Here is a 14,154-nt window from a genome sequence, read left to right on the forward strand (position 1 = left end):
CTAAGCTTCCCTGTTCAAGTTTATTAAAACTAGAACTCCTCCACGAGAGGGATGTGTCGCCTTGTGAACAATATAGTTTAGGAGAAATGGCTAGGACAAAAATGAAACATAGAAAATAACTAAGGGCAATAACTCAAAAAAGGAGTGCAGAACAGCAGTTTCTGTGCACTAAACTTGTTATCAATAAGATCTATCATCCTATGAATTTATAAGTCCATAGCTTTTATAATTTATGAGAAATTATAAGCCCGGATATATCATCCTATGAAGTTTCAAGTCGATAGCTTTTATACTTTAGGAGAAATGGCATGGACAAAAATAAAGTATGAAAATAAACAAAGGGCAATAACTCAAAAAATAAGAAATGCATAGTAACGGTTCTTAGGCACTGCACTTCTTCTTAATGAGATCTATCATCCTTTGAAGTTTCAAGTCCAAAGCTTTTATACATTAGGAGAAATGGCCCGGACCGAAATAAAGTATGAAAATTAACAAAGGGCAATAACTCAAAAATTAAGAAGTGCAGAGTACCAATTCTTGTGCATTGCACTTCGGGTCATTATAAGAAGCATGCAGTCAATCCGACTTATAATGACTGACTTACGCTCTGGACAAGCTTAAGGGGACGCCGACAAAAGTAACCCGTATATGTTGGCTTTTTCCACAGACGCTTGGGGTTTGGAGCTCAAAACGCCTTTAAAATCCAAAAAAAAATGCATATTTGTCAATCCCAGGACATGTACTGATCATATATATCAAAAAATCTTAATATATGCCGTTTTGAAAAAAATCATATTTCAACATCTATAATAATACACAAGATAAAAATGTTCGCCGGAAAAAATCCGCACCCCTACCGTCATAATCACCATGTATTTTAATCCATTTCCAATATTTTCACATAATCCTTTGGTCCATCGACACAGAAGATATAATTCTTCACGATGATGGTCAATTTTAAACTTCAACGGTAATATAAACAACGCAACAGCCGAAATAAACATCAATATTCTCGCCGTTTTTTTTCAACGACAAAAACTTTCGATAAATTCAATGGACCAGACGGCTATGAACGAAGCTATCCGATTATGTGGTTCCCAAACTTAAAAGCGCTGCGCATTTTGCACACGGCAAAGCTGGGGCCACATAATCGGAAAAACTTGCAAACACGTTTAATATAAACAGTGAAAACCCTCTATAAAGACCACCAAAGGGTCTTGACTTAAGTGTTCTTAATTGCGGGTGGTCATAATGGTAGATATAATTATTAAGGCATGTATATTTCATGACCACTCTTTTTGAATTATTATGCATAAACATGTTTAAAGAATTATATTCTTACCTTCAAATATTACTATAATCTGATGTTATAATATTTATCCTAATTCGTGCATAAATCTGGAGATATTAATCATAAAATATTTTTAAGAGAAGAGACTTTTAAAGAAGTTTTATACGTCTTGTTTCATGTATTAATAAACTTATTAATTAAAAAAAATCTTCACAAAATAAATGTGCAGAAAGTAACATTTAACCACGCGGAAGTTTCTTTTCTCATCTTTATACGATTGTCCAGTCACAAGAGTTTTAACACCTTTTTTCATCAAGTGACATGCTTTAGAGAATTCAGGCAGATGAATAGATCTGAATAGGTATTGACTGGAATATCAGCTGTCTCAATAGTCGGGTAATATAAATAAAACAATGGATTGAGACTGGAACTGATGATCTTAAAAGTTGATATGTGGGGGTCTTAATTGTGGATCATGTGACCATTAAAATAAAGAACAGAAAATTCCGTTCTTTTAAAGATTTATCTCAATAGACGGGTGGTCTTAATTCCTGTGTAGTCTTAAGTAGGGATTCTACTGAACTGTATTCTGCAATTTCAGATTAATACAGTAAGTACGCCTTATGAGCGCAAAGGTTCCCGTAACAGTGCCACGAAGTCGCAGTAAGAGCGTTTGAGAAAAATAAAGCTCCGTAAAAGCGCCGTACACACGCAGTATAAGCGCGGAAGAGACGACGCACAATCTCCGTACACGCGCCGTTGCTAATCACGGCGTTCATTTGGCGTTCCTTCTGCGCGTTTCTTCGGCGCTCCTGTTGCGTTGTAGGAGATGCCACTGCGATAATGCCGCGATGCTTGCGATCTTACTGCGCTCACCTCGGTGTTCTGAATTTTTCTTTGGATTCAGTGAGAACGCCGCCCTGGGGTTTTATATGGGTGACACAGGTATGTAAAATAGCTTAAAGCAATGACGGTTGTGAAAAGCATGACGGCATCAATTTCTTTATACAAAAATGATATCGAAAGGCAGATTACAGAACCAGACTTCGTACACTTTAACGCAAGAATTTCGCTAATACTCCTTTCTTGTGCATTTATCTTTTTAGAATCCGTCGAAATCATTTAATATCTCGCGCTTCGGGCTCGGGCTATAAAGCTAACAAGAGCCATGTCAACATGGCCATCCCCCGCCGAATGTGTTTGCTCATTGGAAGAATGTATATGTAGTACAGCAGAATAATTCCATTTTAAGAGGTCTTTTGGTAATGAAAACTGATGGCTATAGTAATTACAGATTTGAAACCTAGGTCATTACTGATGGCTGAAAATAACAAAGGGCAATAACTGAAAAATAATGCAGGGTAGGTTGTCATTCTTGTGTGCTGCATCCCTCCTCAGTAAAATCTATCCACCTATGAAGTTTCAAGTTGATACCTCAAATACTTTTTGAGAAAAAAATTGAATTGAAAAATTAAGTATGAAAAATAACGAAGGGCAATAACTCAAAAATTATAAAAGGTACAGTTATCATTCTTGTGCACTGCACACCTCCTGAGTTAGATCTATGCACCTATGAAGTTTCATAATGATATCTCAAAGGCCTTTTGAGTTATGCTCTGGACAAAAATTAATTTTGAAAAATAAAAAAGGGCAATAACTAAACAGTTATGCAGGGTAGAGTTATCATTCTTGTGCACTGCACTCTTCCTCAATGAGATACATCCACCTATGAAGTTTCAAGTTGATACCTCAAATACTTTTTTGAGATAAGCTCCGGACAAAATAGTATGAAAAAGAACAAAGGGCAATAACTCAAAAATTGTACAGGGAAGAGTTATCATTCTTGTGCACAGCATTCTTCCTCAATAAAATCTATCCACCTATGACATTTCATGTTGATATGTCAAACATTTTTTGAGTTATGCTCCACTCAGGTGAAAAATTAAGTATGAAAAATAACAAAGGGCAATAACTCAAAAATTATGAAAGGTAGAGTTATCATTCTTAAGCACTGCACACCTCCTGAGTGAGATCTATGCACCTATGAAGTTTCATGTTGATATTTCATAGGCTTTTGGAGTTATGCTCTGGACAAAAATCAATTTTGAAAAATAACAAAGGGCAATATCTCAAAAATTATGCAGGGTAGAGTTATCATTCTTGTACACTGCACTCCTTCTCAATGAGGTCTATCCACCTATGAAGTTTCAAGTTGATTACTCAAATACTTTTAGAGATATGCTCCGGACAAAAATGTCGGACGGAAGGACGGACGGACGGAAGCACGGACGGAAGCACGGAAGGTCGGACGGACGGAGACTATTTCTATATCCCCCGCCGCCTTTTCGGCGGGGGATAAAAAGGTGCAATAACCCGCTATTATGTAAATTTTTAGACAATGCATGTGCTTTGTTTTCATAATGAGCTAAGTGTGTATACCAGAAGTGTTCGGTTTATTTTCCGCTATTGATTCCTTGCATTCTATACCAAGCAAAATCAACCCTTCGTCAGCGTCTATGCAGGCATTTATCACGTCATCTTTTGACAATTCATACACGACTCTAAGTTTAGCTTTCTGTTCGCTTGAGATTTTTTCCGACGTCTTATACATAGCTTCAACTAATTCCATTTTCATTCCTAAATCGAAACCTGTAATACAATATGTTTTAATCATTAGAGATATCTTTATATTGCAATCACGATACAATACATGTAAAAAAATAATTTTGTTAATCAGAATAATCATAACTTTTATCTTCTTGGTTTATATTTTTATATACAAGGAGTTATTTTTTCTACAGAGATACATTGAGGTGTAGTGGGAGTGTTATGGTTCAGTTAATTAAAGGTTATTTTAGAACTTTTGTGTGCACATTGTATACATTTCTACTTGTAAATGTCAAATTGTTAAAGTAGAACTCGACACTTTGCGAACTTTCGGGTAGCGTCTTGAAAATTAGCATGCAGAAGTTGACCATATTTATGATTAGCTTCCGTTAATTTAATTCCAATCGTTTTAGCCAATTTTTGTACACACGACGTCAAACTTGACCATCAAAGCCCGTTTTTGAACATGACGTCGTTGCGTATCCTTGGCAACTGTTACGGATATTACAACAAATTATCTTAAACTCTATAGCATTTGATGGAAAGTAATATTTCCTTTAAGCTGATATAAAATTTATCATTTGACGCCGAAAAATGTTTGAAAAATGAAAAGAAAACTGTCAGTTTTGTGTAGAATTTGTCGTTCAGTTTTGACGCATTTGTCGCCTTTAAAGCGGCTTATTAAAAAATTTCCTAAATAAATGTTTGATTTGTTTCTTAAAACGTCCTTTAAAATGTATACTCAGTCTAAATGACTGAACAATATTTTGTTTGTCATTAAAAAGATCATCCTGTGTCAAAATTCCGCTGTAAACGTCATTTTACGCCATTATGACCACTGCGGAATATATATTGATACAATAAAGGATGCGGAATTCCGTATATTATAGCTATACAGGTTAAATAAGTGAAATTTGAATACGTAAATGTACGGTACCGTGTATCATGCAATACGTATATGACTAATATATCGTGATCCACACACTCGTAATATACGGAAACTTTGTATGATGTCCGTATTTACTAAAATACGGATTGTTTTGATTTCAAGGTCAGATATTACCAAAATATGACTTTTTTATTCTTGTTTGTTTGTTTCATTTAACGCCTTTTCCCAACAGTATTTCAGTCATATAGGCGGGTAGTTTACTAACCATCGTTCCTGGAGAGTTACACCAGTACTAGACTACCTTCCTCAGCGCTAAACTACCAAAGCATCTCCCGGGGTTCGAACCCACGCCAGAGAGGTAACTGGATTAGAGGTCACCGACTCTAACCCCTCGACCACGGAGGCGGCTTTTTTATTCTTGTAAATACGGAATTTGCATATAAAACAGAGAATAAAGATGTACTTTAGAATTACCCACTTTCTACAAGAGGAAAGAAATAAAAGTCTCATAGACATTTGTCAGAATAACCTTAAATAGTAAAACTATGAGTAAAATGTAATATTTCCCTATTTTATTAACATGTCAATTGCGTACTGATTAAATGGTCAGTGAACAGAGCATATGAAACACCGACAGATCATCGACAGTATCCGTAGCATGTACAGACAAAAAATGACAATATATTTATAACGCAACAAGCCTGTGTCAAGAGCGTCTGGTTCGCTATAATACACAATATTAAAATATGCAAAATATCTTACCTCTAGCATTTGTCAATTTCGAGAAGAAATATTTTTAAGTTTTTACTATATACATATAATTATGAAAAACCTATGACCCCCGGGGCGGGGCTGACTTTAACACTAGACGCAAAATTTGAACAACTTTGGTAGAGTACCTATAGATGATATCACTTACCAAATATCAAACCTCTAAGCCTTGTACCTTCAGGCAAGAAGGTACTTTAAGTGTTTACTAAATGTACATATGGTGAAAATGAATGACCCCCGGGGCGGGGACAATTTTGACCCCAGGGCTATAATTTGAACAATCTTGGTAGAGGTCTACCAGATAATGCCTTATGCAAAATATCTAAGCTCTAAGCCTTTTGGGTCTTTACAAGAAGATTTTTTAAATCTATTCTTATAATTCCTTTTGGTTGTCATGGCAACCAGATTTCTGCATGGAATGAAATTCTTTGAACAAATTTTAAAGCCCTTCATCCAAGGATCAATTCCGCCAAATTTGGTTGAAACTGGACTAGTGGTTTTTCACAAGAAGTATTTTTAAGTTCACTATTTAATCTATAGAACACACATACATACAAACACACACACGCACGCACGCACGCACGCACGCACACACACACACACACACACACACACACACAGGTGAATCGCTATATGCCACCCCATCGCAGATGCTGCGGTGGCATAAAAAGACCATCAAGTCATTCTCCTGACAATATGTCCACCAAACTCTTCTTCTAAATTAGCAATTTCATTGTTTGTTCCTTTAGAAAATAAGCTGTAATAAAAACTGTCAAGAGACTCAATGTTCGAAATTAATCAATTGCAAAATACGTTAAACAAATTTTCTTCGATTCTAAGAGATAATTATCAAACGCCCAGAACTTGCAGCGAGTGCAATCGATATTTTATATAAATATCTGATGGCTGTAATATACAATACCTCTCAGAAACACATTGAAGTGTTCAACCAGTACCTCTTTCGCAGTCCTAATACCAGTGGCTAAATCACGTTTCAGTTCAAATTCAATAAATTTCTTCTTTTCATCTTTTATACTCCTCTCCTTTTGTTCTAACTCGTTCCGATTGCGATGACATGCCGCCACAATTTCTGTATTTGCTCTGATAATTCTTTGTATGAGTTCTTTGTCCTGATCTTTATTAGTTGCTTCTGTCATCAATAGCCTTAATTTTTCAATAGACGATTCTGTTACACCATACGTAAAATGCATTGATTGCAACATCGAACATAATGTCACAAGTTCTGAATTCCTACTTTCAAGGGTTACTACTGAGTTCCTAGTCGATTCGGCCTTTTTAAGTCGATCAGTTACCTCTTCAAGTTCTTTTTTGCAATTCAAGTTTGTAATCTCCATCTCTTCAAGATCATTTCTTGTTTTTTCAAGTTGTTTATATACGTTCATGAGTTCCTTACATTGCTCACTTACATCTATGACAGCTTCTTGTCCTATAGTAAAAATATACCTTATTACATTTATGATGAAAAGTGGTTATTTTATCGTAATGTTTTTAAAAGAGATTATTTTCATACTTCACATCAACTTAAATTGAATTTATACCCATCCAATTACCAATTATGTCTGATATAAGCTATCCATACACCAAGTTTGGTGTCAATAAGCCAAAACAAACTTAAGTTATTGAGCAGAAACTGAAGTTGACGCCCGCCCGCCCGCCGACTTCGGCATTACAATAAGCCGGTTTTCGTTGAAAACTTGGTTAAAAAGTAAAGAAGTTATAATATTATATTTCTTAAAGAAAATCTTAATTTAAAAAGAGATTTATCTGTAAAAATTGCTTCAAGTTATGAACCTTGTGTTACATAAAATGGAATTGATGATAAGAAATAAGTATTTGAAGTTTGAGGTAGATACCTTTAAAACTAAAAATGTTATAGTAAAAATAGCATTTTGCAAGTAAAAAAATCTACATTGATAAGGAGATAATTCTTGATTTATTGGTGTTAGAGTTATGAACCTTGTCACATAACATGTGGTTAATGATAAGGTACATATACTTTAAGTATGAAGTTGGTCCCTTAAGAAATGAATAAGTAACAGTAAAAACAACAATAGGTTTAAAGAAAATTCTAAGTTCAAGGGGAGATAAATCTGATAAAATTTGTGCTAGAGTTATGAACCTTCTCAAATAAGATGTGGTTGATGATAAGGCACATATATTTGAAGTATGAAGTTGATCCCTTAAACTTAAATTGAATTTATACCCATCCAATTACCAATTATGTCTGCACAAGTAAAAGTCAAAATTTCTTTACATTTTATCCTTATCATGTTCAATATTATTTCTTACTATGCAAAACTGAATACACCACGTGACTCGTATATTTTTATGAAAAAATAAACTGTTAAATAGAGGGGGACAGACTTTTATAATATAGGTCGTTTTTTACATTCAATCCATTTTCATTTCGTTTTTAATTATATGTCAATCACAATCATAATAGCCAATCGCTCAAAATATATTATTAATTTAACTATAGCTCAACTTGGCAGCGAAAAGAATGAGCATAATGTCTCTTTAGAATTGAATTCATGAAACAAAATCAAGCGTTAAAAGTATGGTACTTCGTTTCAGTTCAGATTCGTATTTTTAAACACACACAAGGATCATGTTTTGTATATTTGCTATTTTGTCTGAAAACAATATCGATTATATAGCTTGATGACAGGGTTTAGTGGATGATATAGCCGAAAGAAGTGCTACATTTATGTAACCAAATGCGTCAGCCGAGAATTAAATGAATATAACAAGGCTTTAACTTCACGTATATCCCGTCAATAAACTTTTTAACGGATTCATAAGTTTGCATATTTATTTACTTTTAAAACTGAACAAAGAAGAAATAAACGATGCATACATATTTTGTCTATCATAGATTGTTTGCATGTTGACATAATTGTAAACAAGAATTTGTAACACAGTTACCAACGCCCCCCCCCCCCCCCGCCTCAGGTAAGTTTTATATGAAGCATTAAACTGTGCTATTTCAAAAGATTGAGGTATGGATCTCAGTATTTTCAGTCCAAAATTATGATCAATGCTAGATCTCCAAATGCAACAAAAACAGCACTAAAGAAATATAAAGAAATACTGAATTTAAAAATCTATCATGTTAAGCTTTGACCTCTAAGTGTGATCTTGAACTTTGAGGTAGGGGTGCAGGTGATGTGCATGACATATCGTCGTTTTATTGTTACTGTTTGTGCCATGTTTTTTCAAAATCCCTGGACCTATGAAGAAGTTATAGATCGGACACAAAATAGACCCTATAACAGACTATGTTAATCTTTGACCTCTAAATTTGACCTTGGAGGTAGGAACCCATGTTTTGCGCCTAACATATTGTCTTTTTATTGTGATTATTTATGCAAAGTATTTTTAAAATCCCTTGATCTATGAAAAAGTTATTGACTGGACACAAAATATACCCTATAATAAACCAGGTAAATCTTTGACTTCTAAGTGTGACCTTGACCTTGGAGGTGGGGACACATGTTAACGCATAAAACATTATCTAATCATTTTGACTATTTGTGCCAAGTATTTTCAAAATCCCTTGATTATGAAGAAGAATATACCATATAACAGACTCTGTGAACATTTGACCTCTTAGTGTGACCTTGACCTTGGAGGTAGGGGTGCAGGTGTTGTACTTGACATATGACTTATTGTGTGTATGTATTATAGTGACTTTTGTGCCAAGTATTTTCAAAATCCTTTGATCTATGAAAAAGTTATGGACTGGACACAAAATATAGCCTATAACAAACTATGTTAATCTTTGACCTCCAATTATAAGTTATTTTAAAATGAAGAAGATTTAGATCAGGCACAAAATATACCCTATAACTGACTGTGTTAATTTTTTACCTTAAACTGGGACCTTGACCTTGGATGTAGGGATGCAGGTGTTGCGCACGACACATCGTCTTATTATAGTGACTATTTGTGCTAAGTATTTTCAAAATCCTTTGATCTATGAAAAAATTTGATGGACCAAAATAATCTTAACAGACATTTTTAATTTTGCCCTCTTAAATTGCCTTTTAAAGTAGGGCCATTTTTGCGCGAACATTGTCTTTATTTGTTAAAAATTTTGGGAAAGTTTTTTAAAAAACCCTTTAAAAATAAAAATTTAAAGGCCCGGACACAAATTTTCCCCTAAAAAAACAATTGTTTGACCTTGATTAGGGTTTGGACCTTCCCCGGGAGGGGGGGTTTTTGGTTTGGTGCTGAACATCGTTTTTATTTAACCCCTTTTGGGGCCCAGTTATTTAAAACTTTTTTTAAAAATTACAAAGTTATCCGGGGACCAAAAATTAATACACAACAACAAAAAAAAAAACACGTTCTAACACAGTTTTTTTGCTACTCTATTTTTTCTCTATTGTTTTTTTAGCCAAACAAAAGAAAATAGCCACATAAAAACATTACGGAATGAATGACATCAAAGAGAAAGAACAGTTACCTATTGTCCCTCTAGCCACATTATTACTATCCCTTGAGAGCGGACAGAGGGACGGACGGACAGAAGGACGCTCTGTTGCATAGAGCTATATTTAGATATTTTCGGTGAGAATTGTATTCTACTTTTCATATGTAAGACAAAGTTCCGAGTCAGTTATTATTCTTCATATCAGGCCACATGTTTATTATCCCCCCCCATTGAAAAAGAATAAAAACAAAAGAAAATAGAAGACATGTAAAAAATGTCAAACATGCATTTCCAACTTTACATGATATTTTCTTCTGACGGCTATATTGCCAACAAGTAGTCGAATTATTCATTGGGAAATATTAACATTTATATCGGACACACTCCATTTTGTGTAGTTTGCCTTACCTGTCACATCGTATTGTTTGCCATCTATTATAATGATGTCAACATCTATGGCTGTAAATCTTCTAAGATTCACTTTCTTCTCAAACAAGCTTTGTAGTATGTCGACGTACATTTCAGGCATCGTGAATGTGATGAGTAAGCTTGACCCTGGCGCAACAGCAGATATCAATATTTCTTCAGCGGGAATACAAGCAATACTAGCTACAACGTTACGTAACCGATCAAGTTGTTCCTTGTTGTAATTTTGAACATCAGCTTTGACGTGGATCTTTATCTGTTTTTCCCCGACATCTATAAATTATTTTTCTACATATTTTTAAGATGTTTTATATCATTAAAATTTAATATAGATTTTAGGTAGTTCGTATTTGTTGACATTGAGGTCAACGAAACAAACTAGTTAGCGAGAATTTCCATGGTTTATATATTTATATTTTTGCGAGAAACAAATAACGAACTATATTTTAATTACACCTAAGTTAAGTATTTCGACTGTTTTCTTAAATTCAAATTTAAGAGTTTGATATGAGTAATATCACGAACTATTTTATAATAATTGCAACCGAGAATGACATGTACGAAATACAACCGATAAATGTGTTGACATCTTTAAAAAATAACACACTTAATTCGGAAATTGAAGTTTCAAAAGAAAAAAAAATCAAATGATATATTACCAAGTAGTCTGTCAACAGAATAATAATGTATCACATCGCCTTCGTTCACACAATACTCAACTGTTTTCTGATGTAAGTCTCGACGTTCCAAAACGTAAAGAATTTTATTCATATACAAAATATTATCTCTCGATATATACCCTCGTTGCTTCAAGACTATGAACAATTGAAGACACGAGTCACATTTCTCAAGAACTCCTTTACCTATTCCGTTTGGTCCTGAAAGATAATGTGATATGATGATTTTAAACATCAGTCTGCGGTTTCGATTTTTTTAGAAGGCTGATATAAGTGCCTTAACGAAAACATACATTTCAAAGAAGAAAACATGTTAACAATAAGCTTGAACCAACGACCTCATTCAAATACAACAAAAATGCCTAATTGTGCTTTTGACACTTATGCACTTTTGTTTGTCATCGCATACCTATGTTTAGAGATATTGAAATATTATGTTCCTTTTCGTTAAACCGGGTGTTCAATAATAACGCAGAAAAGTGTCGCTTTTTCCTTATTTTTTTAAGTTAACTGAATTAATCTTTTACAGTTTTATAGACAATCATATTTTGAAAATATTGCTGTTCAGTCATGTATCATATGTATCTTATGTAAGCAACGGTAGCTATGGAAACTACATATTACGATAACTGGCCCACTTTTGTTTATTTTTACAAATAGTCGCTGATTAAGAATGACGTCGCATTTAAACTTTTATCGTGTAAGTTTTACCCATCTTTACGTGACTCACACGCAATATGTTGGCGTTACGTATTTGACATTATGTTCGTGTGAGACGTCATTTATCCGTTAAGCGGCTTTATTGTTTACTGCGTATGAAACTTTTAGTAGGTATAACATGTTTTACAAATCATTATTATCATCAAGTCTACCTAATTCCTGTCATGATGTGAAAGTCTAAATTGTTATTGTAACCTTATTGAAATTGTCAAAAGCATCATACCTGTGAACATCAGTTTTATTCTTTTTAATTCTGTATCGTCAACATTTGTAGCAATGTAGTCAAGAAGTTCATTCAAACGCCAATCAAGCGGTGGAGACGGCGGAAGACAGAGTTCTTTATGTTGATTACCCGTGTGTACTTGCCTGTTTTGGTTATCATAATTGCCTACTCCAGGAAGTTGTGTTTCTTGTGTTTCAGGCATACTTAGATCGGATTGAGGTGTTTTGATTTCCGTTTCTTTCTTTGCATGCGCGATGTCTACATCAACCAAATCTTTTACTTCTTCCTCATGTCTTACTTGTGTAATATTTATAGCCTCTGAATCATTTTTTGACTGAGGCTGGTAATACCCGTGTTGTTCAGGAGAATAAGTAATATTTCTGGTATCTGGTGGTAGATAGTTATTTTGCTCCTGTTGATCTTTTATAGGAAAAGAATCCCTGTCTTGAAACGTTTGTGGGTGTGAATTTGTTTGGTCTTCTTGGTGCCTCGGTGAGATACCCACTGCGTCTACACTTATATTGTTGTCCATATCAATTTGTAACTCAAACCAAACTGAAGCTAAAACAAAGACAACCAATTATTATTACCAGATTGATTCTTATACCATAAGTATTTTAATCTTTAAGATTAATTTGGAATTAAGTGTACAGTATGACATGACACTGATTATTACTAGTACTTAAATGTTGCAAGGTCATGTTAATATGTTGTATGTTGCATGTCAATATGTGTTTAGTATTGTGGAACGTAGATCATTCTATGTTATGTCTATGTCATATTTGTTGTAGCTGTTATCCTGTATATTTTGTGATATCCTATATTTACATTCCTTCAGCTTTAAATTTATCCATTCATTAATAAACAAGATGATATTAAACACTGGTACGGACCCCAACCTATAATTCTATATCCGCACTTAATTTGAAGGGCATATTTTAATAAGTGTTAACATCTTAATTTAAGTATGTTTTGTATGTGAAAGTACATATATAATATACAAGTGGAAAGATTATTGATTTTTCTAACGCTTTGCAAGTGTAAATTTCTTTTAGCATTTCAAATCTATCATTAAAGGCCTAAGTGACTAGGTTCAAAAATCAAAACCCTAGACGCCTGAGAGAAATTGTCACTGGAAATGAAACGTTGCTTTATTTTTTGATCCCGACAATTAACTGAATATGGGTAGACGGAAATAGCGATCGCTCACGCAGCGGGGGCGTTTAAAGAGTTATGTACGCTCTATTTTTTGGCGACGCCGATGAGCGGCGTCGTCTCTTATGGAATGCTTTTTATTTTGGCCTATGGAAGGAGCTGTAACAGTTATTATTAGCAGTTAATGTCATCTTGTGTTAATTAGTTTTATTTTGATTCGTAATAATCAAGTAAACAAATATGTTGTTATATTTGTATTTAATAACTTTATGTAAAAAGCATGTGCATTGTGATATTATTTTCACGAAATTGCAGGCTCTGTTTAACAGATTGTCCCTTAGTTACTAAAACCCGGATTTCGAATATCGTTGTGGTCTACATTGATGCCGTATCCATTCATTCATTCATTCATTCATTTCTATATTTTCAAAATTTTTCTACAAGAAGAAAGTGCACCTGCAAATGAGTATCATGATAGGTAATGAACTTGTTGTAAACGAATATCCTATGATTTTATCCATATTACGTTTTTATCTGTTGCACAGAATGATTTGTTTACAAAGTGTACCAGTTATCCGGATGTTGAAAGCTATCCGATTTTCTGCAGTTACTGCTGTGTCACATGGCCATCTATTTTTTATGAATACTTTACCATTAATTTGCATGGCTTAATAAACTGAGCCTGCAAAATTTCATAATTTGCTGTTTAGGGTGTTCTTTTAGGTTTCAGGTTTTCTATATTTTAAGGGAGTAAACTCATGTTTACTAAATTATTTGTTCTTTCTGTCTATCTAGGTATTACTTACTTTTTTGTTGTATAAAATTTACCAGTTGTAAGGTCATCAAAAGCATTGTTAATGTAAATGTTAGGATTTCATATTTATCTAATAGAAACTGGGAATTATTAATGTTATGTGCCTTAGTATATTGATATGATGG

At 34.0% G+C, this 14,154-nt stretch overlaps 1 protein-coding gene across 1 annotated transcript in view; it reads right to left on the reverse strand.

The window, feature by feature from the left end:
- LOC132712715 (uncharacterized) overlaps window positions 1-12,615 on the reverse strand; it is a 34,571-nt gene extending 21,956 nt beyond the window's left edge. Inside the window, exons 1-5 of the mRNA XM_060695136.1 lie at window positions 12,061-12,615; window positions 11,100-11,318; window positions 10,423-10,713; window positions 6,481-7,005; window positions 3,731-3,940 (exon numbers count right to left, since the gene is read on the reverse strand). Of these exons, the coding sequence (XP_060551119.1) occupies window positions 3,731-3,940; window positions 6,481-7,005; window positions 10,423-10,713; window positions 11,100-11,318; window positions 12,061-12,592 (1,777 nt within the window). The 5' untranslated portion in view covers window positions 12,593-12,615. The remainder of the gene's footprint in view (window positions 1-3,730; window positions 3,941-6,480; window positions 7,006-10,422; window positions 10,714-11,099; window positions 11,319-12,060) is intronic.
- Between the last annotated feature and the right edge of the window lie 1,539 nt (window positions 12,616-14,154).

This window comes from Ruditapes philippinarum, unplaced genomic scaffold, assembly GCF_026571515.1.
Source record: "Ruditapes philippinarum isolate M1 unplaced genomic scaffold, ASM2657151v2 ctg6734_1_1_1_1, whole genome shotgun sequence".
In the NCBI taxonomy this organism is placed as follows: Eukaryota; Metazoa; Mollusca; class Bivalvia; order Venerida; family Veneridae; genus Ruditapes; species Ruditapes philippinarum.